The sequence below is a fragment of the Mesoplodon densirostris genome, chromosome 14 (genome assembly GCF_025265405.1).
Source record: "Mesoplodon densirostris isolate mMesDen1 chromosome 14, mMesDen1 primary haplotype, whole genome shotgun sequence".
NCBI lineage: Eukaryota > Metazoa > Chordata > Mammalia > Artiodactyla > Ziphiidae > Mesoplodon > Mesoplodon densirostris.
In genome coordinates, this window is record NC_082674.1 from 11,548,313 (window position 1) to 11,575,163 (window position 26,851).

Here is a 26,851-nt window from a genome sequence, read left to right on the forward strand (position 1 = left end):
ATACCTCAATTCCTCTGTTACAGGTTCCACCCCTGCATCTGGAACATTCTTCCCCTCCATCTTTCTGGTGCTATGCTCATCATTTTCGTTACTCAATTGAGGTCTTTCCTGTGCCTGTTTAAATTGTATTCTACACACACAGTCCTTAACTTTCTTCTTGTTTTCAAAGCTCTTATCATAATCTAATAAAGTATACATTTTATTTACTTATTTTGTTTATGGTGTTCCTTCCTCAGTGGAATGTAAATCTGAAAAAAGGGCAACGGTTTTTACATATACTTTGCTCACGACTATCTCCCCAGGATCTAGAATACTCCCTGGCATGAGTAGTCATCTGACAAATATGTGATAAACACACACATAATTCAATTATTTCATATGTACTGAAGAATTATTCATTTTCAGTAATCCACCCAGGGAACATTTGTTTACTACCCTTGATATGTCAGGTCCTGCTCTAAGCAATGAGGAAAACAATAAATACAACACAGACACTGGTCTCAAATAGCTCATTTTCTAGTGAGCTGAAAGTAGATAAATTCAAAGTAATAAAGTATAAACGCTATGAGGTAAGTAAAGGGCAGTAAAAACGTGCACAGAGGAGCATCCAATCCAACACAGCTTGGGAGCATGACAGAATGGTGGCAAGTGGCAGGAACCAGGCCTTGGTGAGGTAAGACCTGAACCAAGTGCTAAGCAAAGAAATGCTGGGGAAACATTATAGGCAAAAGAGTACAACATACCGAATGCAAAGAACAGAGAACACATGGGCTGGCTGAGAAATTTAAGCAGCTTGGTATGGCTGGAGTGAAGGAACATGAAGTTGCAGAAACAGACAGAGGCCGGACCACCTTGCTAGGGCAACAGGAAATCACCAAAGGATTGTAGACGCAAGGGAGGATGACCAGACCTCCATTTTGGAAAGACTTCTCAGACAGATGCTTGGAAAAAGATGCAAAAGCAACAAAAAGGAAGAGACAATGATGTCTGATTGCATTTTTCACTCTTCATCTCACCCTTCAGACTAACAACCAAATGCTTTCCACAGAGTTGCCAAGAAGTCTCTGGAGAATTAGCTGGCTTGTGACCTAGATGTGTGCCATCTTAACGCTATCAGAGGGCACGTCTGTTTCTCTTTGGAGCAGCTGAGAAGTTAGAAATCATGTGTTGAGGCATCACCACTGGGCCACATGAACCTTGCTGGCTTCTATTTGCACTAGGCTTTACTGCTGCTTCCCAAAGCAGTGACCCTGACCAGCAGCTGCCTTACACTACTGGGCCTGGAAAGGGAACGGCTACAGGTGTCAGGAACCACGTCACAGGGTGGGTGAGCATTCCAACAACCAGGAATCCGAGGCCAAGGCCTAGGGTGAGGCAGGAGACCTCCAAGGGACATCTTCAAAGGAAAGGGCAGTTTGACAGGAAAACGGTGACAGGAACAAGACTAAGAGCTAAAGGGCAGTGATGGTGGGTTGACATAAGATGAAAGGAAGAAGCAGAAATTGGTGTAAAGGGTGGAAAAAGGCAAGAATCAGGTTTCATTATTCTTCACACTATAACATCAGGCTCTATGTCCTTCACAGCAGGCAGTCAATAAATGCTGGATCCATGAAAGGATGTGCAAAATATAAGACCTGAAAATAAAACATTCATACCTTCCTTTGGGAATACAGAAGAAACCAAGATGGACACACCTTGACTTCTAACCCTCATCTTTTTTTTTTTTTTTTTTCTTCCCTGTACGCGGGCCTGTCACTGTTGTGGCCTCTGCCGTTGCGGAGCACAGGCTCCGGACACGCAGGCTCAGCGGCCATGGCTCACGGGCCCAGCCGTTCCATGGCATGTGGGATCTTCCTGGACCGGGGCACGAACCCGTGTCCCCTGCATCGGCAGGTGGACTCTCAACCACTGCGCCACCAGGGAAGTCCCTGACCCTCACCTTTCAGTGTTCTACTTCCTCTCTCTGCACGCTTTAGTCACAGAAATCTTAAGTGGGGCTTCTTACAGAGTGACTTCAGTATCTGAAGTAGGAAACAGTGACTGCCAGATATAAAAGCCGGGATGGAATTTAATGGTTTTCTCCTACCTTACCTCTCTCAAAGACAGTTCAGGATTTGGGACTTTTAATTTTTGGTTCAAAGTAATTTACTATCGGGGAAAACAGGAAAAATACAGACTGTACTAGAATTTCCCTTCAAGAGGATTACTTTAAGTTTTTACGTAATGAAACCGAAGATCAGGCCAAAATGTGGCTCTGCAGCCAGCTCTTTGGCTTCTGTCACAGTCTGAACACGTGGTCTGTCTGGCGAGGGTTTCCAGTCCTCTCACCTGCAGCTCCTCTAATCCACCTTTACGTAACTGTCTCTCATGGATTTATGGTAAGTGGTGAGTTCACTGAGGTCAGACAGCCATAATCACCTTCTCATCCCAAGACTCGCTCAGAGGCCATAGCACACATAAGGTGCTCGGGGTGGGGTTTAGGGCTAGACCAGCTGACCGAGTGGCCTTGCAATCCTCTGTATTCGTGAAAGGTGGAACACAGTGTTGGGCACGCAGTGTGACCTTCATACAGATTACATACATGAAAATAGTACATACTACACAGGAGTCCTGAGCCAATTATCCAGCACTTGTGTATGTACTACTGAAAAGATAAAGACATTTAAAAGCAGACACCAGCAAATGCCATGAATACTCTTTGCCAGCCATCCAATTGAATGGAATAAGAAAGACATTAAGTAAGTACACTGTTCCAGAAATAAACCTGCCACACTTCCATCTACATAATCACTTCTTGCCCTCAATTTATAACACAGTAGGTCAATTCCTTATTTCACATAAAAACATACCTGTGATATAAAAGCAAAACAAAGGAAAATTACTAGAGTATAGGATAAAAGTACTGTACAAAGCAGCAGTAGCTATCGAAAACAGAAAAATAAATTCAAAATTTCCAAAATAAAGTAATATATCAACTGGCTAAAAAAAAAAAGAAACAGTCCTTTTCTTGGCCAATTTCATCCTAATATACCTATTCCTGAGAACAATACCCACTGACAATGATGATGCCCTTGGGAGAGCAACCTGCGTGGCACAGGGTTCCCCCACCCACCTTCCTCTTTTTAAATAAAAACTGATGAATGAAAGCCATAGATTTTGCCACGAATGGAATGTTTTCACATACTTAAAGGTTCTTAGATATGTTTTGGATGGCGGAGGCAGCTAGAACTTTGATACTCGTGTGAAATTGTTTCTTTATAGTCTACTGTGGGTTGGGGAAGAAGAATTCTGCCTCAGTAAAAACTGAACCTTGGATTCGTACACAGAGTGGATTTGAAAGTCTGATCTATTTGCTTACCTACCCTTAAAGTGGTAATTCTCTTAAAATGTCCAGTATAAAAAGGAACTAATTTCCAAACGCTGATGATTAAAGGTGGTGTATACAAGTCAACCTAGAGGGCTTCCATTTTCCAGCAGCATCTGGAACACTTCCGGGTCCACAAAAGAAGGCACATGTAACTTGAGGCCACGCTTAGGTGCTCTCACTCAGAAATTAACAATAAAGTTAAATAAAAGTGTCAGAAGCTTGGTGGCAAGGAGGCATAGTGTGTCTCAACATTGCATCTGCATAATTACTACTCTCATATCTCTCTGGCTTAAAAATAAATAAAAGTGCAGCACCGTTCAAAGAACTACATTGCCTACTGTCCTAAATTAGACAGAGCCATCTTCCTCTGGGGAAGTGAGTTAAAAAGCCAACTCTCCATTTCTCCTCTCCTTTAGCCTTTCTTAAGAATGCTGTTAAATAAATGACAGAAAAGTTAGGGGATGAATCAGCATTCACAATAAATATTAGAAACTCTACTTCTTATTAATTCCTGGAAAAGCAACTACGTATAACACAGAAAAGGCAAAGGCTGTCAGCCACTGGGAATACAAAGCACTCTAAATACAAAGTGCATCAGTCCCTCCAAAGAGGTAAACGTGTTTTAACTACTTTAGAAAAGCTTAACCCTGCTCATTAACAAAGAGGAAACCATGAGGACTCACCCTGTAAAGAGGATGGCACTTGTCCCTGAAACACGGAGCCAACCGGGTGTAGATCTGTAGGCTATAGTAATAGGCTGCCAGCTGGAGAGAGAGAGCAGAGTGGGACTGCTTTTCAAAGCACCTGTTAGCGTCTAACACCTAGAAGGGAGCACGAGAGAAACAGCTCAGCTGAAAGGAAATTAGCACAACCATCATAAACCATTACATTTCTAGTCCTTACTCCAGAATTTTGGTTCAAAGCTTCTATCATATCAACTCAAGCTCAAGCTCATCTTAATATGACTACATTAAAATTCAGAAGACATTATAAGGCAGATCCTATGCACAGGTAAGTAGATTTTAAAATCAACATTTCAGCTAACATTGTAGAATTTACTTTCCGGATACTGACCACAGTCCTTCCATCTTGCAAGAACAACCAGAAGGAAGTGAAACATATAATAAACAATTTATTGGTGAAAACCCCCAGTAAAGACTTTTAGTTTATTCCTTTTTAAGCCCTTCTTTCTTGGACAGGGTGAACTCACCTGTGGTAAGGCAAGGAGATAAGCAAGAGCCAGGGTCATGTCATTTGGTAAAGCATCGCCTGCCAGTTGCAAGAGAACTAAATGTAGAAAAAATATATATATATTGCGTTATATTATTAGAGGATCCACGTGACATTCATAGTTAGTAAGTGTCATGACTTTAGTCCTTTATGATGTCAAGAGCAATTCGTTTCAGAGAAGTCTTTAAGATCCTTTATGAAAGTCTATTCAGCCCCATAGAAATAACAGACTACATGAAATTATGTTAAATGACGGCCTTGCCTTAACTCAAGTTATGCTGTTTGTTACTTACACAAGAGAAAACCCAATTAGTGCAGCTACAAAGTCTAAGTGCAAATAGATCAGTGAGGATGGTTTCTGCCAGCTAATCTTTTGGTTTTCAAGACCCAGACCAAGCTATAAAATTCTGGATATCAAGGACAGCTACTGTAGAAAATGACCATCTGAGCATTAATGATGAGAGTAACAACGCAGCTTTTTGTGAGTGCAGACTTAGGATAAATCTTCTGATTACCACAATTACGATAAATGGTTTTGTTCTTTCTCTTCACCACACTCCACAGAAAGAAATCCATCTCTTGCTTTGATTACAGAACACCTTAAAATATCCCAACCATCTACAACTTTTCCACAAAAATTTTTATATAAGCAACGACCTATCAATGTCATGGCTTTAATAAAGGAGAGAACACTGCCATTAACATCTGTGTTTATATCCATTTTTTTTTTTTGCGGTACACGGGCCTCTCACTGTTGTGACCTCTCCAGTTGTGGAGAGAACACTGCCATTAACATCTGTGTTTATATCCATTTTTTTTTTTTTGCGGTACACGGGCCTCTCACTGTTGTGACCTCTCCAGTTGTGGAGCACAGGCTCCGGACACGCAGGCTCAGCGGCCATGGCTCACGGGCCCAGCTGCTCCGCGGCATGTGGGATCTTCCCGGACCGGGGCTCGAACCCGCGTCCCCTGCATCGGCAGGCGGACTCTCGACCACTGCGCCACCAGGGAAGCCCTATCCATTTTATCTTAATAAGGAGGTATTCCATTTAGGCTCTCAAGTGACAAATACCAGGTAGTCACTGTAATCACAATGTAAATCTTTTATTTTTAAAGAACCTAACCTTCACTAATGAAGGTAAACAGTATCTAAATAATTCAAAGTAAATAAATAAATAAATAAATAAAACTTTGTAAATACACCATATAATTTTTTCCCAGAAGATTTACCTTCCTAATTGTGTCTTACTTGAACTAAAATTTAAAGCCATCCATATAATCTGAGTTTGGCTGACCACTGGAGCAGTGGGTGGGTGTGCGGTGAGAAGCCAGCTGCAAGCGGCTGGAGCGTCAAAGGCTGACCTAAAACTCAGCATGTCCTGCGCATGATCTGTGGGGGAAGAAACTGAGCTTTCTCCACTGTGCCTCTGCAAAGAGTTCTCTAAATACTCACTTCCTCTGTGTTCTCCAAATCTCATAAACCAAGTTGGACCACCAGTCAGCCTCAGGCCTCCCAAGGAACTGTACTGCTCTAGAGATGTTTTCTGATCAAAAGCTACTCATTTCAAGGCCTATTTCCAAATCCAGCCCTTCACTCAGTATCTATGAGAACTTTCTCTGAACCCGATACTGCTCTAAAATAAGAAACAGAGTTCCTGCCCTTTCAGAGTAAACACACTAAGACCAGAAAAAGTCTTCAAGTAAATAATTTAAAAATACAACGCAAAGGGCCCAAATCAAATTTTATACAAACAAGTATGAGAGCAAAGAAGAGTTATAAAATCGCCAAATGTGTTCTAGAACAATATCAAAACTGAAGGATGAAGGAGTTAAGTTATACATTTTGGACAACAGAAGATGAAGGAAGAAAAAGCATGTAAGCTTAGGCTGCTGAAAATCCTGTACTTTTGAGAAAGATTTACTTAGAGTCTAGAAATTGCACACCATACAAACACACATAGAAACACACACACAACCCCAGGGCTGCCATTTTGGCTTATGTCTGCCTTATGTACTTTACCATTTAATATCTGCCCAGCTGTCCGTGGGACCTTTAATTTGGAGAAAAAACAAAATCCAATAGTTTCACATACTAATAATTCTTCTGTATTAATTTTCTTTCCTTTTTGCTTTTTTTATAAGATGACCTACAACTGCAACCTTATTTAGTTTTCTTCCACCCCCGTTTTTATTTTCTTCAGATACTTCCCTTCCTTATGCACAAAAGAGGCCAATTTTCAAACAAGTATATCTAAACCCACTCATCAAAAACCAGCCCTGTCTCTTCAGAGCTCAGGACCCCTTATTTCAAGTGAGTGGCTGATGCTCCAGCTAGTAGAGGACCACCCCTCTCCCTCTCAGAGTTGTGGTTAGGGCCAGTCTGAAGCCTGCCTGGGAAAATCAGTCCCATGACTGACTATCTTCCCACCAGATGTTTTTTTTTTTTTTTTCTTTTTAAATCCTGTCATCAATTCAATCTTTCACTCCATTTAATGTGCACTTGGTTATTTCCAAAAACCAAAGCACCCTCAAGGGATGAAAAAATATGGTACCACTGAAGATATTCCTAAGCATATGCTACAGGCCCTGAAGGAAATTCCAAAAGGAAAACAACCCAACAAAAAACAAAAACAACAAAAAAGAGCCATGACAGCATGGTTGGAACAAATGCATAGTTCCCAGAAGATACCTTTGAGAGAGAGAATCTCCATCTGAATACGTAAGTTCCAGTAGGTTTATTTTTTAAATAGTTATATTATTTCACAGATACAACTCACAAGATGGTCACTAGCATTTCTTGAACATATATCACTGAATATAAAGCTTTCAGCAGGCAAAAGAGAAAAGAAATAGTTAATTTCCATGAGCTAAAAGTAATGACAAAAATCACCCCCAGAGGAGTCCAAAGAATCATCACTGTTAATTTTCACCAAGCAGTGAAAATAATCAGTTTGTAATGCAAATATTTGCTCCAAGTGAATAATATCCACATGGGTTTTATTTCATATATACAAATGTGTTCATCATTTCAAACTTTTCTGCATTTTATAATGCTTTGACACTGGGGGGGTCTTGACGATCCTGGTGAGACTGCCCTCCCAGGGCTAGCTAGTCAATTGGCAGGTAGAGCAGATGGTTTCCTGTTGAGCACGCCTTTGATCTACAAACCAAACAGTTCAGAGCCAATTCTCTGAACCACCCCCTCTCTCTCTGGCTTTTACACTACAGAGGCAATACTACCTCGCCCTGATCACCTCAGGGCCAGGTGCCGGTCAGCCAGAGACCATCCCATAGCCCAGAGTCCACCAGGTTATTCAAACTCTCCATCGTAAGCCTGCTCAAGTGTGCCTACCACACCTCTCCTGTTCCTTCCCAGAAAACCCATACTCTGCCCTCATACCTTCTGCCTCCAGGTGACCTGAGTACCTCCCCATGTGGCCCAGGTGGCTTGCTGTGTCTTCCGTTTCTAGGGATTGGTGAGTATAAACTTCTTCCTTCATGACAATCATTTTCATGTCTGGGTGTCTGCCCACACCTGAATAAAACCAGACTCTGGTTTTCAGAAGAACAACTAAAACATCTATAAATGTACAATGAATCCCTGGCCTACAAAATCAGGCAGAATGATACAGCAGGAGGGAAACCATCTTCAGAACCAGAAAGTTACGGGATCAAAGCTAAGACCCACCACTGACTTACTGCTCAAGTTTTTCCAATTAATTGTCCTGTACCCAGTATCTTTCATATTTCTAAAAACAGTACACTATTCTCCCAGTGAGACAAACATAAAACCCCAGAGTCATCTTGGACTTTACTCTCTTCTCCACTCCCAACATTCAGGTAGTCATCAAATCCTGTTGAATTATTTCTAAAGAACTCTTTCACACATACTTTCTATTTTCACTGCCACAAACTCTAGTTTAGATTGTCAGTGTTCAAAACCTGGACTCTTTCAATAACCCCCAACTCTACCTGATGCTTTCAGTCTTTCTCCTTCCGATCCATCCTTAAAATAGTAGTTTCATACTAATTTTATAGGAATGTTCATTAAGTACTGTGTAATCATGTCTCTCTCTAGCTGAAAACACACACACACACACACACACTCCTACCTTCAATGGTTTCCCATTCCCTAAAGAAGGAAAGCTAGATGTCTTATTTAGCACTCAAGGCCTTCATAAATATGGGCCAGCCGTAACTTATGGTTTTAACTGATATTATCTCTACCCTATACCCCAGCCAAATTAATCTGACATTCAAATGACCTATAATGCAAACTCTCTATAAAGAAAGTGCTCATGCCATTCCTCTATATAACAATAATAATAATTATCACAAAATGAAAATACCTATTTAAAAAAAAATCTGCTTTGATGAGCCAGATATGAGATAGATGCTTTGTATAAATTAGCTCTAAGTGCCAAAAAAAGCTCTGCAAAGAATATAGTATTAATGTGGTTTTTTTTTTTTTTTTTTTCTTTTTGCAGTATGCGGGCCTCTCACTGTTGTGGCCTCTCCCGTTGCGGAGCACAGGCTCCGGATGCGCAGGCCCAGCGGCCATGGCTCACGGGCCCAGCCGCTCCGCGGCATATGGGATCCTCCCAGACCGGGGCACAAACCCGTATCCCCTGCATCGGCAGGCGGACTCTTAACCACTGCGCCACCAGGGAGGCCCTATTAATGTGTTTTTACATAGGCTTGGAAAGCTATGTAAATCACCTAAACTCAGAAAGGCAGTTAATCTGTAAAGACAGTGTTATGAACCAAATGTTTGTGATTCCCCCAAATTTATATGTTGAAGCCCCAGCCCTCAGCATGAGGGTATTTGGAGATGGGGCCTTTGGGAAGTAATTGGGGTTAGATGAGGTCACGAGGAGTGGGATCCTCATGATGGGGTTAGTGCCCTTATAAGAGGAGACATCAGAGTTTACTTGTAAACACTCTACTCTCTCTCCCCCCTCCCTCCCTCCCACCACCCCCTCCACTGTCCTGATGTAAAGACACAGTGAGAAGACAGCCATGTGCTAGCCAGGAAGAGATCACTAGCAGAACCCAAAAATGCTGGCACCCTGATTTCCAGTCTCCAAACTGTGAGACTAAATTTCTGTTGTTTAAGCCACTTGGTCTATGGTATTTTGTTATGGCAGCCCAAGCTGACTAATACAGACAGGAAACAAGAGATACCAAATAAGATACCTCTTCTTGTCAATATGTATCAGGCTGTTGACAATATTATGCTATTGCAAGCAATGAACATATGCCATATTTTTCATGTGTGTGAATTCATAGGATAAATTCCTAGAAGCAGAATTATTAGGTTAAACAATACCCGCAGCCGTAATTTTCATAGCTGTTGCCAACTTGCCACGTGTTTTTCAAATTCTCACTTTAAGCCAAGTCCTCATTGCAGCAACTCGACCAGGACTGCTATTTAGCTGGCACAACTCACCCACGTGAATGTCCATTTGGCCCATTTCTCAAGAGGCTTCTTGACATCTATTTTAACTACACAAGATGAAGATCCCTTAAGGTTGGGGTAAGTCCAAAATCCACTCCACAGGGTAAGCCTTCACTCATATGAATCGACTCCTCAGGATTAATCCTAAGAGAAAGGCACTTGGCCTATTTCCCCTCTCTGGGGAACTATGACTCAGACTTTTGCCCTACTGTCATAGGATGAACTCCAGCGAAATCCAGAATAATAAATTCTATTTAAATTCTTCTGTGATTGGGTTCTGTTACTGGTACAGTCCTTGTGCAGATGAAGACTATAAACTCTGGATAAAGCACAAAAGGCAAGTATCGGAAGGCACTGGAGAGGCACTGAAAGCAGACAGAAACTGGAGGGTAGATGCCATGTGGAAAAATGAAATGGCACTGGTGATTTCCCATCTTTACAGCTTCTATCCTGAAGGCAAGCTCCTGTCTGTTCCTTGCCAGGCAGGTAAAATTCAGATAGAGTACCTGAAGTCTTAAAGAACCAGAGCCCAGAAAAACCAGAGAAGCTGACAAGTAAGAGAGGTCTGATAGTTTCTTATAAAACTAAACAAATCCATAATCTTTGGCCCAGCAATTCTACCCCTAGATAGTTATCCCAGAGAAGTAAAAACACAGGTCCACAAAAACACTGTACAAGAGTTCACAGCAGCTTTTTCACAATAACCATCAACTGGAAAAAGCCTTCATGTCCCTTAACAGAAGAATGGGTAAACTGTGGTATATTCATACAATGGAATACTTCTCAGTCATTAAAAAAACAGAAAAAGAGGGCTTCCTTGGTGGCGCAGTGGTTAAGAATCCACCTGCCAATGCAGCGGACATGGGTTCGAGCCCTGGTCTGGGAAGATCTCACATGCCGCGGAGCAACTAAGCCCGTGTGCCACAACTACTGAGCCTGCGCTCTGGAGCCCATGAGCCACAACTACTGAGCCCATGAGCCACAACTACTGAAGCCCACACACCTAGAGCCCATGCTCCACAACAAGAGAAGCCACCGCAATGAGAAGCCCGCGCACCGCAACGAAGAGTAGCCCCCGCTCGCCGCAATTAGAGAAAGCTCTCGCATAACAACAAAGACCCAACACAGCCAAAAATAAATAAATTAAATAAATAAATTAAAAAAAAACAACTTTGTAAAAAACAAAAACAAAAAAAGAGAAGAAAGAAAAAGAAAAACCTACTGATAGATGCAGATAAATCTCAAGTTTTACACAGAAGAACACATCCTGTATGATTCCACTGAATGAATTCTAGAACAGTCAAAACTAATCTACAGCAGGGGAAAATCCAAACATTTGTCACCTGACTGGGAGTGTGGGGTGGGTGTTTTCAGGAAAGAGGCATCAACTTTCTGGAGGGATAGAAATGTTCCGTATCTTGAGAGGAGTCAGGGTTACACAGGTGCTGCACTTGTCAAAACTCACCAACTTTACGTCTACACTTAAGATTTTTGTATTTCATTGTTTGTAGATGTTATCTCACAAAAAAGTAAGAAATACTGACTCTAGTTAAAGATATGCACAGTGCAGTGTCAAGGGGTGAAGTGTAATGATGCCGACAACTTTGAAACATGTCAGCAAAGAAGCTGGATTTGGTGGATGGACTAGAGCAAGTATAGTAAAATGTTTGCTGTAGAATCTAGGTGGAGAAGTATATGGGAGTTCACTGTAGAATTTTCTCAACTTTTCTGTGCATTTGAAAATTTCCTTAATAAAATATTTGGGGAAGAAAAGAGAAAAAAATCCTCTCTGAAAACACTGCCAAATGCTCAAGATCCCCATCAATTATTTTTTTTCCCAAATGGGGTTTCCTGAAAGATCCTTGTAGACAAGTATACACATGCCTCATCTCCAGCACTAAGGCAGCTGAGTTTCCGGCCACACAAAGCCCATGACCTCCCCACTGCTCCAAGACTAGAAAGACCACAATCACTGGCATCAGGTATACCACAGTCCCCTATGTCCCCAGGTTGAAAGGGAAGGGAACATATCTCTTCCCTAATCCTTAACACAACTGTTGAAGTCGTCTTGTGACATCTTTTTCCTCCATAGCCAGATCACAGCTCATCAATCCCTACAACCCAGGACCCCTCCTGACTAATAACTGAATTGTTGAAGGAAACTGATGGTGGAGGGACCAGTCGGGAGGGGAGTGGGGAGAGACACGATAACTGCCCACACTTCACACCACCCAAACTTTCCCAGCAGCCCTCACTGAGGCTCAATTATTCTTACAAATGGGAAATCAAGCCCCCACATACGGGAAGCTTCTCAGAGTTTGAATCTGTGAGCCATCTGATGTGACGCAGGACAAAATTATCAATGAGGATCTGAAGTAGACCAGATCCCACGGGGTTTCACTGGGATCGACCAGATGGCAGGCAGGCCACAGACTGGGTCACAGTGATTTTACATTACCATTTAAGTTTTTTCCCCCCCAAAAAAGGCCTGCCCTACATTTAGCAGTGTGTATGAATTTAATTTGCAGTGCTTATTCTCTAACTTTGAATACAATGCATTTTCTAAACAAGTTATACAGCCAAAATCAGATGAAATCTACATCTAAGCCTCCAAGCACTAATTCTCTGCAAAGGAAGTGCCTCTGGAAAGCACTCTATGATAAATTTAATTCCAGAACTGAATTCACAGAGGAAGGCTGCCTATATTATTGATTTGGAAATCATTAGCCATTAAATCATTCATTTAGCTAAATAAATAATGATCAGTTTTCTTCAGCTAGTCTCCATAAAAACCTTTTCATCAACTTTATTAAAAAATTCTGAAGGGCTTCCCTGGTGGCGCAGTGGTTGAGAGTCCGCCTGCCGATGCAGGGGACACGGGTTCGTGCCCCGATCCGGGAAGATCCCACATGCCGCGGAGCGTCTGGGCCCGTGAGCCATGGCCGCTGAGCCTGTGCGTCCAGAGCCTGTGCTCCGCAACGGGAGAGGCCACAACAGTGAGGGGCCCGCGTAAAGCAAAAAAAAAAAAAAATTCTGAAAAGTCAGCTCATGTTGGGAAGTTTAATTTGTACCATGACCTACTTCTGAACCAAAGTCAGGAGTCACATTTTTACGATTTTTAATTTGGGTCATTTAACCTATATCATTCATCAAATCTGCTTTCTGACAAATATTTGATATTATAAAATAGCCGGAGATATCTGTCTCAAATATATTAGCATTATCAAGAGAAATCAAACATGGTGATCATTTTGTAATATACAGGAGTATCAAATCACTATGCTGTATACCGGGAACTGACAGTGTTGTAGGTTAATTATACTTCAAAAACAAGCAAACTCATTGAAAAAGAGATCAGATTTGTGGTTACCAGAGGCAGGGGGTAGCGGGACAGAGAATTAGATGAAACTAGTTAAAAAGCAGTACAAACTTCCCCTTATAAATAAGTACTAGGAATGCAATGTACAACATGATTAATATAATCAACACTGCTGTGTATTACATAGGAAAGTTATTAAGAGGGCAAATCCTAAGAGTTCTCATCACAAGGAAAAAATTTTTTAAAATTTTTCCTTTATTTCCTATCTATATGAGATGATGAGTGTTCACTAAACTTATTTGGATAATCATTTCATGATGTATATAAGTCAGATCATTACACTGTACACCTTAAATTCATACAGTGCTATATATGTCAATTATATTTCAATAAAATTGGAAGGGAATAAAAAGAGATACACCACACATGTCAGGTTCATTCAACTCAGAATGCCATTTAACAGGTGCAACAAAAGGCATGCAGGGAAGGGTATGGCCATAGTCTGTTGACTGACCTATTATAAATTTCAAGGGTTAGGAATAAATATCTAAATGTACTTTTTAAAAAAATGAAACATCTAGTATTCTAATGTATCAGACCTATAAGATCACATTTTATTTGTACCTACTTTATAATAAAGTCGCCTGTTTATCTGCAAAAAAAAAAGAGATATCAAATGTGATATTTATGAAAATGCTTCATAAATTCATAAACCCAAATGTAAATTAAAGGGATGATTTATATTAAAATCACCTCTATATTTTAAAAGTTCCATTCTTAATATACACAGTAGGTACTCTGAAATGTTTTTTCTATTCAACTCAACAATATTAGAAAAAAAAATTTTTTTTAACATTTTAATGGACTTGGGTTCTTTCCCATGATGGGATATTAAAATCTGTCAAAAAGGACAATTTGGGGCTTCCTTGGTGGCACAGTGGTTGAGAGTCCGCCTGCCGATGCAGGGGACACGGGTTCGTGCCCCGGTCCAGGAAGATCCCACATGCCGCGGAGCGGCTGGGCCCGTGAGCCATGGCCGTTGGGCCTGCGCGTCTGGAGCCTGTGCTCCACAACGGGAGAGGCCACAACAGTGAGAGGCCCGTGTATCACAAAAAAAAAAAAAAAGGACAATTTGAAGAAACACTGGGGCAGAAAGAAAATCCCTAAAATCTCACAGACAGTACAGTACTAAGATTAGAACACACGTCTCTGGGAACTTGGATTCAGATTCACCAAAAGCATAGTCTCAATTCCTGTCCCAATAACTGTCATGCACGTACTGTACCTACTCTCATCACTGTGAAGAGACACTGATTTTGCACCTATCATATAGAAAACCCTGGTAAAAGTGTCAGAAATAGATATAGCACTCAGGATACGACCCTTAAGCTGAAAAGACCAGACACAGACATAAAAGATACAGGTGGCTTTCTCCAGGCTGCCAGGAAGCAAGTGTGTCAGAGTTTGAAGAACAGACATATGACGGTTGGAAAGAATCTATTGTCTTACGTGAAACATCCAAAGGGTCTTAACCATGGTTTCACAACTGAATCGCCTGGGGAACTGTAAAAGGTATCTGATGTGTTTGGACCCCACTTCAGGGATTCTGAAATAAATGGTCTACATTGGATACCAGGCTTCAGTATTTCTTAAAAATACCCTAAGTGATTCGAATGTGCAACCAGGACGGAGAGCTACGGCAGCAGGCCTTGAAAACAAGGTGAACTCATAACTGGATGGACTAAAGTACGAGATGATCAATAGCAAGGAAGTCAGTGCAGGGCAGGACTAGCCTTTAGGAAAAGGTGCGCAGACGGGGCCCCATCATCCTCACTAAAGAGCAGCAATCCGGAGGTGGAACATACAGGCCGTTGTGCCCATTGTACAGATAAGGAAACTGAATAATAGTCTTCTGCTTGAAGCCCCCATAGCACTCAGTAGCAGGCTGATTTACAATGTTTACCTCAGCACCCGCGTTCCTCCCAGCCAACTGCTGCCTCATGTCTTCACTGGTTGCCCACACTGTCTCTCCTCTCCAGGTATTAGAGTAACACACAAATCCCTGAAAAATCATGATGTCTATCTTCTTTGCTTCTGTGCATCTTCTTCCCTCTACCGAAAATGTCCCCCTTCTCCCTCTCCTAACACATCTCCCTCTCAAATTCCCCCCTTTTTCATGTACTATACTCTTATTCATCCTTCAAAACTCAGGTCAAATACCACCCGCTCCGGGAAGCCTCTTCACACGCCCTCTTCACTCAGCCGTCACACGTCTGTCATCCCAATGCCTCTTGTGTTTGCCTGTCTTAGCGCTTACTCATAAATTGGTCTCCTCACTCGACTGCAAGCCCACTGAAGATAAAAAGAGTGTCTTCTTCAACTTTGTATTCCAAGTACAAGGACAGTAACTCGCACACAGGTGGCTCAAGGACCACTGCTTCAATGAGTAACGTACACATGGTGAGAAAGGGCACTGGAGGGGATCCCCGACTCATCATTAAGTGTGTGACCCCCAATCCACACAGCTCCTCCAGAAAATCTCTATCTGCTTCATGTTTCGAGATCATTTTGACACCTCATCATTCAGTTACCAACTACAGCAGAGATGATCAAGTACTGTAAGAACCCTATGAAGAGGGGAGACAGACTAACCCAGAAATCTGTGCCCCACCAGGGCCTCATGCTCAACTACTCTCCACCTCTCTCTAAAAACAGGTCGGAAAATAACAGAAGCCTTAGTAAACTGAGAAATCAGTGTGAGAGGGCCTACTTAAGGATGCAGCCATCTTTCAAACCTTTAGCATGTGATTCCATTCTGTTGCCTTTTTCTAAGGCATACCTTCTGTACGAGAGGTATGCAAATTCACATATATATGTCATAAGCTAAATCCTAAATTAAGATATTACATGAGTCAATGTTTCCAAATTACAGTTATTATTTCAATCCTTTAACAGATGATACTTCCTTGGCTAACCCAGTAATTTCTTAGGGTCTTAGATTTTATCTGTGTAAGCTATCCCAATAATCAATAAATAATCAATAATTTAACCCACCAATAACTAGAGACAATTTTTTTAAAAGAAAGGAAGTAATAAATAATAATTAAAAGGGGAAACAGCAATGCAACTATGCTCTTCATATATGTTCAATATCATTTGTAAGATGTCATGAATTTAATAATAGCTTTTTGGAGAAAAAAAGAAACATAAACGTACTCATCAGCTGTGACTTGTACCCTGATTTCAGAAATGATGAGATAGAAAAACTATAGATGATCACATGCATCTCAGAACTGAAGAAAAATGGTATGCTCTGTAAAAACCTCCAGTATTCAAGGGCTCTGCACAGTGGACAGGGAAATGGTATGTGCTTCCTCTCTTCCCAACTGCATATAAATACTGATTGAAAGAATGATCTAAAAATAAGTTAGGGGCTTCCCTGGTAGTGCAGTGGTTGAGAGTCCACCTGCCGATGCAGGGGACACGGGTTCATGCCCCGGTCTGGGAAGATCCCACATGCCGCGGAGTGGCTGGGCCCGTGAGCCATGGCCACTGAGCCTGCGCATCCGGAGCCTGTGCTCCGCAATGGGAGAGGCCACAATGGTGAGAGGCCCGTGTACCGCAAAAAAAAAAAATAAATAAATAAATAAAATAAAATAATAAAAATAAGTTATAGCATCAGGTTTCTGGGAACATGGCAGTTCTATTCCCCACACACATTTCCCCAAGTTTTATTCCACACAGCAATGTGCTCCATTAAGAGACAGCATCGTCCAGGCTCACTGGCAGTTAGATGAGGCCAGTAATAGGTAAGTGGAAGTCCTGGACAGGACTGCCAAGAAAACTGTTTTTCCCACCACCCCCCTTTCCTCCTTACTGATGCCTGGAATACAGACAAGATAGCTGGAGCCCCAGTAGCCTTTAAATCCTGAGGTACCCATTAAGGATGGTAGAGCAGAGAGAGAGGGAAAATTGAAAAAAAAACAAAAAAAGTCAAGACAATTACCCTGGAACTTTGAAAAGATGGAGGCTAAAGAGGAAGAAAGTATAAATGGCAAGTTGTCTTTGGTAAACTTGCATACATTTCATTCTTTTCAAAAAATTTCACATGGAAAGATATGTCACCATGCAGAAAAGTCTTAAGATGAAATATACATCTACATTCCATGAAATAAGCACTTAAATGTTCTTAATTAATCCATAAAATCAGGAAAGAAGGAAATATTTATTGAGCACTTTATATCATTCACTATAAGAATCACTTTACATAATTAGCAACCTAAAGATAGGAATTATATCTTATATACCTTTTAAATCCTCAAGTAGTAAGTATCCAGAAAAGAGTAGATACTCCATAAATGATTTAAATCAATGAATAAATAGATGTATAAAGGATGATGTCAAGTTAAGCCATTCAAAATTACTGAAAATATTATTGTATTTCCCAACTCTCATTCACTTATACAGTCTCATCTATTATTCTCCTAATATAAGTTACACACTGTCAGGGAACTAGAACCTTCTTTCATACCTTCTGTTGTTGGAAATACTTCTTCTCCTTCAGTTTTAGTCTCTGCCAGTTTCCCAGTTCTCAGCAATACTTCTGCAAAGCTTTCTACTGGGACATGCTGATAGGTGTCATAGGTCACTTCAGACTAGACAAAACAAGCAGTTACACCATTTGGTAGGGTGTCTTTTTCTCTATAAAGATATTCTTAGAAAACATAATGATAGGAATTTTATCTTCTGGTAACTTGAATTATAGCTTCTCACTTACTGAAGCACATCATTTTATGTAAAATTATAAATAGATTTTAGTCTCATAACATGTTGTAATGTACATGAAACAAATCACATAAAACCAATGAACAACATGAGTAAGAACAAAGCAAAAGAGGTACATTTTCAGGAAAACTGTAAGTTTTGTTCATTGTAAAATGCCCACAACACCATGACAGTTAAATCCGTGTTCTTAGGCACACTGTACCTTACCTCTACAACAAAGGGATTGGAGATGACAGATTCGTAAAAAGGATGACAGCCTTGTTTTTCTAGGCCTTCATTGGCTCTGCTTCCAATTCGATAAGCACCACCAAATTCTTGTCCCTAAACAGAACAAAGTGAAGAACACTGGATAAAAAGAAAGAGACCTGGGGGCTTCCCTGGTGGCACAGTGGTTGAGAATCCGCCTGCCAATGCAGGGGACACGGGCTCGTGCCCCGGTCTGGGAAGATACCACATGCCGCAGAGCAGCTAGGTCCGTGAGCCATGGCCGCTGAGCCTGTGCTTCCGGAGCCTGTGCTCCACAACGGGAGAGGCCACAACAGTGAGAGGCCCACGAACCGCAAAAAAAAAAAAAGAAAGAGACCTGGGAGGGGAGGTGGAGGAGGAAAGGAAGGAAGACAGAACAAATGGCTTTCAGGAGAAACTCATCAATGTGCATTGTGTGATCCAAAGAGAGAGTGTCAGAGTGACACCGATACCCAGCAGAGAATGTGAGAATAATCACCACATTCTAAGTGCAGCACTTCAACCTTACCCTGAAGGGCCTTTTGATTTTCCTAGTCACTTTGATATCACTGAATCAGAAACACTGAGGCAATCGGTGTTACACACATGGCCAGCATTCTATACAACAGTCAGAATAACCTTTCCAAAACGTCATTCTGTGCATACTGTTCCCTTGCTCCAAAATCCTTTAGTAGCTCTGAATAATGCAGTCAACAGTATTCAATCTCAACTGCATAGAATAACATTCAAATTTATTAAATGTTAATTAGCTTTAAAGACTAACTCTCCACACCAACTAAACCATCTGCTTTATGCATCCTACCGGCCACTATGCCTTTCTTCCATTATGAGGGCAATGGTCCATGCTGACTGCCCACCTCTCCTTCCAGGCCCACCTCAGACTGCACCTGCTGAACCCGCACCAGATGGAGACAAGGTACGACCGGGCTCCCTACATCACTGCCACCTCCTCCACAACTACAACCCACACAGATGCCTTCATAAGACTGGTCATCAGTATTCCTCATTAGCAGTATTATAGTATCCCTACCAGGGTTAACTGTCCTTATGTTTTGCTCTCCTCAAATAGATTGTAAAGAGCCCGTTATTGGAAAAGCCAAGTAGAAGATATTCACCCATTCCTCCAAAGTTTATTGAGCACTTACTTTAGGCCAAGCATAGCCTCAGGAAACAATCAAGCTCCTGCTGCAAATGACGTTAAAAGTTACCACTGACACTTAATAGAAACTATATATTAGGCACAGTATTAAACACTTATCTTAGGCACAGTATTAAACACTTATCTAAGACATAAACCCTCAAAACACCCCAACAGATGAGACAGAAAAGTAACCCTAACCATAATCCAGTGTGATACATGAAATGATGAGAGGCGCACAGACTTAACCCAAAGTCAAGCCCACTGCATGTCAGTAAGTGGTTTCTTCTGGGCGATCAACCTTAGCTCTCTTTCCTGCATATCCCACATTCAGGCCATCATCAGGTCCACAAAATATATCCCTAAACCAAACACTTCCCACTTCCTTCATGGCTACCCTAATCCAAACCAACACCATCTCTCACCTGGAGTCCTGGAAGAGAGATCCATCTTTTTGCTTCACTCTTGACTCACTACTGACGGCTCTCTACACAGAAGTTAAATAAACTTATGAAAAGTAAAGTTGGATCACACAACTGCATTGTCTGCATTTTCCAACAGCTCTCCGTGTTGCTGAGAATAAAACGTGTGGTCCTTATCACAGTCTATGGAAGGCTTTACATGGTGGGCCTCTCCACCGCCTCTCTGATCTCAGCTCCTACCATTCTTCCCACTCATCACTCTGCTCCCGCTTACTTTGGCCTCCTTTCTGTCCTGTGAAGATGTCAAGCACATTCCTTCAAAATGTACTTGCCGGGCCTCCCTGGTGGCGCAAGTGGTTGAGAGTCCGCCTGCCGATGCAGGGGATACGGGTTCGTGCCCCGGTCTGGGAGGATCCCATATGCCGCGGAGCGGCTGGGCCCGTGAGCCATGGCCGCTGAGCCTGCGCGTCCGGAGCCTGCGCGTCCGGAGCCTGTGCTCCGCGACGGGGGAGGCCACAACAGTGAGAGGCCCGCATACCGCAAAAAAAAAAAAAAAAAAAAAAAAAAAAAAAAAAAAACAAAATGTACTTGCCCTACTTGGCGCAAGCAGCTTTCTGCTCAGAGTGATGCCTCTTCTGAGAAACTAACTTCCCTAATCAGAACTTCGTTCCCCCGGCGTCACTCACTAGTCCCTTACCTTGCTTAGCGTTACCTTCATAGCACTCATTACCACCTGCCATTTCATTATTATACAAATACTGTTATCTCTTGGTTTCTTTGTCTCCTCCACTGGGATACAGGTTACATAAGAGAAGGGAATTAGACTGAAGGATTTCCCCACTCTTTTCCCAGTGATGAGCACATTATCTGACACATGGAAAATGCCTGTAAGTATTTGCAGAATGAATTAATAAATAAGATATTCAAATGTTCAGGGTACATTTATAAAAAGGCACATGTTTCTTTTTCCTCTTAGTTTCCCAGTGTGAGATTAAAGGATGGATGGCAGTGTGAGAATGCAGAGAAGACAGCAGGGACACAGTGGGTTAAGATGTCACAGAAAGCAAACTCAATTGTTCTACTGCTTGTCTTGACCTCTACTTGCAGAATACGTGAAAGAATCGGTTAAACCATTCTCCTTACCTAAAGGCCCTACTAAAGACTGAATGGTTGTCCCCCCCGCCCCAAATTCATATGTTGAAATCCTAACCCCAGTGTAACAGTATTAAGAGGTGGGGCCTTTGGTAGGTGATTTGGTCATGATGGCAGAACCCTTGGGAATGAGATTACTGCCCTTATAAAAGAGACTCCAGAGAAGTCCCTCACCCCTTTTGCCGTGTGAGGACACAGCAAATAGATGGCGGTCTATGAACCAGGAAGCAGGCCTGCCTCAAACACTAAATCTGCCAGCACCTTGATCTTGGACTCCCCAGTTTCCAGAACTGTGAGAAATAACTGTCTGCTGCTTAAACCACCCAGTCTACGATATTTTTGTTACAGCAGCTCGAGAGAACTAAGCCCCCAGGCTGGCTCCTAGCACTTCTCTTCCACTACTGGCCTATAGAAACATAGCAAAAGAGAGAGAGCCTTGATAAACATCATTTTCCTTTTCATCCCAGTAAACTTCAATTCTGACATATAAACCAAACCGTACTTAAATCCATATTGGTGTCTTCTGCAAGTATTGTATGGTAGTATATTACATTCCATAAAATCAATTACTCCTTCCCTATCTGATGCGAGGCCTAGATTTCTTAAGAGATTGTTTTAATAATCCAAAGAAGATAAAGCTGTAACAACAGTGAAACCAACAACTGAAGAGCATGCTGATGAACTGATATAAACCACACCAACTGAATCAAAAAAGCAAGATGCACTGCTTACTTGCAGGGGTCGAAGGTAAGTCAATGACTTCTTCCACCACTGCCCATCGCTGACGGCCTGCAGCACAGCCCTGGTGGTGGTCGTGGTGTTGGAAAGGACTTTCATGGTGGTCGCAGTGGTCCAGTGGAACAGGTCGGCTGAGTTGCTGCCTGGGACACTTACTTCATCCTATGTTAATAAAAAGAAAATGGCACAAGAGCAAAAACGTGGGAAGTCACAAGAACAGAGCAGAGAGTGATAATGTGACTACTTAAAATTATCAGACATGAAGACAAATAGATCTAAAAATCCATCTTTGCCAGTAACAAAAAAATGTGAAACAAAGCACTATTAGCATATTGTACCTCCTCGAATCATTTACAAAAGAAAATTCGGTACAGGAAAATACATCTTAGTGCATTAGTCAAAGAAATATTTATAAGGCAAGTAATGGGTTCATCATTTTTTTACCAATATAATATCCTCCAATGCGATACTCATGTTTGTTTCTTTGACAAGACATTTTAAAATATTTATTATTTAGATTAATTAAGAAATATTCATTTGAACAATGCTACTGTGACCCAGACAAACGTAGAAGATTCAGATGATCCACCTTTAAATGTTGAAAGGCATGTTGTTTATCATGTAAACAAGTGGATGATTATTAGTATTTAAAAGGTTTATAATGTGGAACCTCCCGCCAATCTTGAAGCAATCAGCTAAAATTCGAACTCTCCATTTACTAACCCAAGAGATTCCATGTGGAGAAAAATGCCAATACATTCACATTTGTTTAAACAGAAATGACAGCAACTACATCTGCTTTTCATCAAAGAAAGATAAATTTGTTCTACAAAAGCCAAGTTTTTGGTTTAGTATCTGTCTATTTCTACTTCTTTTTTCTTTTTTCTTTTTTTTTTTGCAGTACGCGGGCCTCTCACTGCTGTGGCCTCTCCCCTTGCGGAGCACAGGCTCCGGACGCGCAGGCTCAGCGGCCATGGCTCACGGGCCCAGCCGCTCTGCGGCATGTGGGATCTTCCCGGACCGGGGCACGAACCCGTGTCCCCTGCGTTGGCAGGCGGACTCTCAACCACTGCGCCACCAGGGAAGCTCTCTACTTATTTTTTCTATCATATCCCAGTTAAAGGAAAGAAAAATTAAGGTCTAGTCTTACAATTTAAATAGCTTTCTTGTCAATAATAGAATAGCTTAATTTGGCTATTTAGGTCTATATCACATCATTCATTAATGTTATTTAAGTAATAAAAAATGTTAAATCATGTAATCACTCAATAATTACCAAGACATCATCACACAACAAACACTTAGGACAAGTTCACCATTTTAGACCAACCTGACAGTTGCCATATCTGGCTGGTAGAATAATGGCCCCCCCAAATATGTCTATATCCTAATCCTTGGAACCTGCAAGTATATTACATTACATGGCAAAGGGCCTTTGCAGATATGATTAAGAACACAGGCCTTGAGGTGAAGAGACAATCTTGAATTATCTGAGTGGAACTAACCTAATCACGTGAGCCCTTAAGGCAGAGAACCTTTCCTAGCTAGGGTCACAGAGATGCCACGGGGGAAGAGGCAGGAGAGATGTGAAGCATGAGGGGATTCAACCCGTCATTGCTGGCGTTGAAGATGGAGCGAGGGGGCCATAAGCTAAAGAATGCGAGAAGCGTCTAGAAGCTGAGAAGAAACTTCAGGTAACAGCCAGCAAGGCAATGAGGACCTCAGCCTTACAAACACAAGGAATTAAATTCTGTCAACAACATGAATGAGCATGGAAACAAATTCTCCTCTAGAGCCTCCAGAAAACAACACAGCCCTGCCGGCACCTTGATTTTGGCTGAGACTCTAAGCAGAAACCCACCCAAGCCTGCCAGGTTTCTGTCCTATGGGAATTATAGGAAATCAATTTGCATTGTTTTAAAGCTGCTAAATTATAGTAATATATTATAGCAGTAAAAGAAAATGACTACATCATGTTAGGATACTTAATAATTTCTAGAAAAGCATTTGAATTTTATTCTTACTGCTAGTGTATTTAAGCTGTATTAACCAATACTTACAATTTACCTACTTTGCTGTTGGTTAAGTTTTCTCAAAAGATTTTCTAATTTTTTAACATGAAAAAGAATTTGTGTCCCAGCACTAGAAGAAATGATAATTATGTGATGCAACAGAGGTGTCAGCTAATGCTACAATGGCAACTATACTGCAATATTAATATATCAAATCAATATATTACACACCTTAAACTTACACAATAATGTATGTCGAGTGTATCTCAATTAAAAATATTTTTTTAAACCTCTGTTTCCTATGGGCTTTCTGGACTTTGGGAAAGGTATAAACCATCAACTCAATGCATTATAAATTATAATTTAATTATGAAAACAACACAGAGAAAAGAATGATATGTTAAAAAAGAAAAAATCATGTTAAACTGATTGTATATAAGGGCAACCATGCTAAAAATAACTGTTTGGAGTTCAGGTGCAAATAAAAAACAGCACTTCTCCTGGAATTCAGATTTTGTGGCAGATACTGAAGCTTGTTTCACCTGACTCTGTTCCGGACGCCTTACAGACTGTGTTGCTAGAAGTTGAAAAGCTGAAGGCTACATTTCCCAGACTCCTTATGGCTGACACTCCACACATGACCTAGTTTTCCTCAAACAGGTGCACCCACTGCATAAAATTTGCGAGGTGAAACTAGAGACCATACTTTTGGTATTACTGTGCTTTTCTACTGGCAAGCAGTATACCTAACTTTTCTCCTTTTTTTTTTTTTCTTTTCTGGTCATCCTAGTTGCTTTTTTGCAGTAGTGGTTATAGAAGTACCAGCAGTGCCCAGACCCTAGTTTCACGGTGGTAAAGGACAGTATGGACTACCATTTTGCTGGCTTGTATCTCTGCAGAGTCAGTGTAGCACTGGAGCCAGCTGATAAGGAGTGGCTTTCCGATTTCCCAACTTTTTATGGCAGATTTTGGCTCCCGCAGCTGGCAAGCTCCTCAAGATTTTTCCAGTAGTTACTCTTAAAAACACACCAAAGCCTGCTCCTCCAGTCCTTTGAAAGATTTTGTAAGACTCCAATTCTCATTAAAAAAAAAAAAGTCCTCTTCTGTTTATAACAGTTAGAATGTTTTCTGTTACCTACAACTGAATCATGATTAATTAAAAAAAATTTTAAAATACAGGCAGGAATCAGAAAGATAAGCAGCATCACCTTTATTCTGGGGTGGAGAACATGGCTTAAATCTCCAGTCATAACGAGGTTAAAATCCTCCTGCGAGTCTACATCCTGGAGTAACTTTTCCAAGGAGGAGCTGAGTCTACAGAGCAGACACATCTAAGCAAAATAATCATAGCAGCCCAGGAGTAGAAAATTGAGCCAAACAAACTTCCAGAACTGCCCTGAACCTGTGCTGTCCAACCCAGCAGCTGGCAGCTACACAGGGCAACTGCACACTGGAAATGCAGCTACTCCAAACTGAGATGTGCTGTTAACGTACAACACACTGGACTGTAAAGACTTAGTGCCTAAATAAACAAGTAAATAAAAGAGCCCTCATGTGTTTAACTTGAAGGAACCAAAACTAGAGCAGAATGCACCCTTTCTATTGATAGGCAAAACCAAGAGGGAACCCAGGGAGGCTACGCCTTACATTCTCAGTTCTTTCTCTCCACGTCAGCAATTAGGAAGGTTCAGGACCCTCTCCTCTGCGTGCGTGGGGGTTTGGGGGATGGGGTTTGGGAGACCGAATGAAAGACTGAAGCTTCTTATCAACACTACCGAAAAGACAGGGTAGAAAGACCGACATAGGAAAAAACATAATTCTCCCTACAAGAGCAACCTTAACGACAGCTGCCACGCCTTGAAAGCTTGCTATGTGCCAGGGCTTTACGAAATGCCTTATGTGTATGCTGGGCATAAAAACGGCAAGGGAACTCAAAAAACAAAAATAGTTGTTTTAATGGCAGCATTACTATAAGTCTTTCCTTCTTTACTATTTGAGAAGATGGCGAGAGGTTCATTTCTTCTCCACTTGAGTAGCACAGACAGCTGGCTCATCACGTCTGACTTCACAGAAGAAAAGCAAGCTGACTCCAGCTCCTGCACTCCGGAGGCGCCTCTTTTCTCACACGGTCACACCCCCAGCCAAGGAGCTTCCGCTGTTACACGGCGGTGTACGTGGTGCCTCCAACTCCCGTCCTGCGTCGTGGCGGCAGGGCCTCTTTCCGCTGGACAGCTCGTCAGTGTGCATGTCACCCTCCAGGTTCATCTGGGCTACTGAAAGCTTTGGATTCCTGTACGTTCTGCTTCATTCTGCTTCTAAGCTTCTGCCCCCAGTAAAACTCTGCACTGAGTAGAACTAGTACTGTATATGTATGTCCCTCTCTGAACAACACTGCCCAAAATAGTTCTTTGCCAGAAATAAGTCTCGGAAGGAATCTGCAGTAACTAGACATTCTCTCTCTCCCCTTCCCTCTCTATACATGCATATATATACACAGAGAGACACAAATATAAACATGTGTGCATATATGTTAATATATGTAAAATATAGTAAGCACCTCAATTAATATTTTTTTTAACTACTTAGAAAGCTACACCTGGGAAAAAAAACAAACTGATCAGAATTCATTCACCTACTCGGCAAATACTCACCGAGTGACTCCGATTTGATGTTATACTATATCATACTAGGCAATAAGGTGACAAAAACAAGAAAGGCAGAGTCTCTGCCCTCAAGGAGCTCAGAAACTAGAAAGAGAGGCAGAGATATAGACAAACCACTGAAGAATAATATCAGCTTCTATAACAGAGGTACACATAAAGTACTATGGGAGCATAAAGAGAGGTCATATGTCCTCTGCCTAGAGGCACAATCACAGAAAGCTGCACAGAGAAAGCAATATTTCAGCAGGAAAGAATTTAAGGCTTCCAAAGAAGAAATGGGGATGATTTCAGGTAGACTTATGTAAACAAAAGGCATGAAAC

At 41.5% G+C, this 26,851-nt stretch overlaps 1 protein-coding gene across 2 annotated transcripts in view; it reads right to left on the reverse strand.

Annotated features, from left to right (window-relative positions):
- Positions 1-26,851, reverse strand: part of NBAS (NBAS subunit of NRZ tethering complex) — a 345,026-nt gene that overhangs the window by 125,882 nt on the left and 192,293 nt on the right. For both annotated transcript variants that reach the window (XM_060116919.1, XM_060116918.1), the window contains 5 exons: positions 21,850-22,017; positions 18,367-18,480; positions 17,906-18,029; positions 4,578-4,654; positions 4,051-4,188 (listed from right to left, as the gene is read on the reverse strand). In XM_060116919.1, the coding sequence (XP_059972902.1) occupies positions 4,051-4,188; positions 4,578-4,654; positions 17,906-18,029; positions 18,367-18,480; positions 21,850-22,017 (621 nt within the window). The remainder of the gene's footprint in view (positions 1-4,050; positions 4,189-4,577; positions 4,655-17,905; positions 18,030-18,366; positions 18,481-21,849; positions 22,018-26,851) is intronic.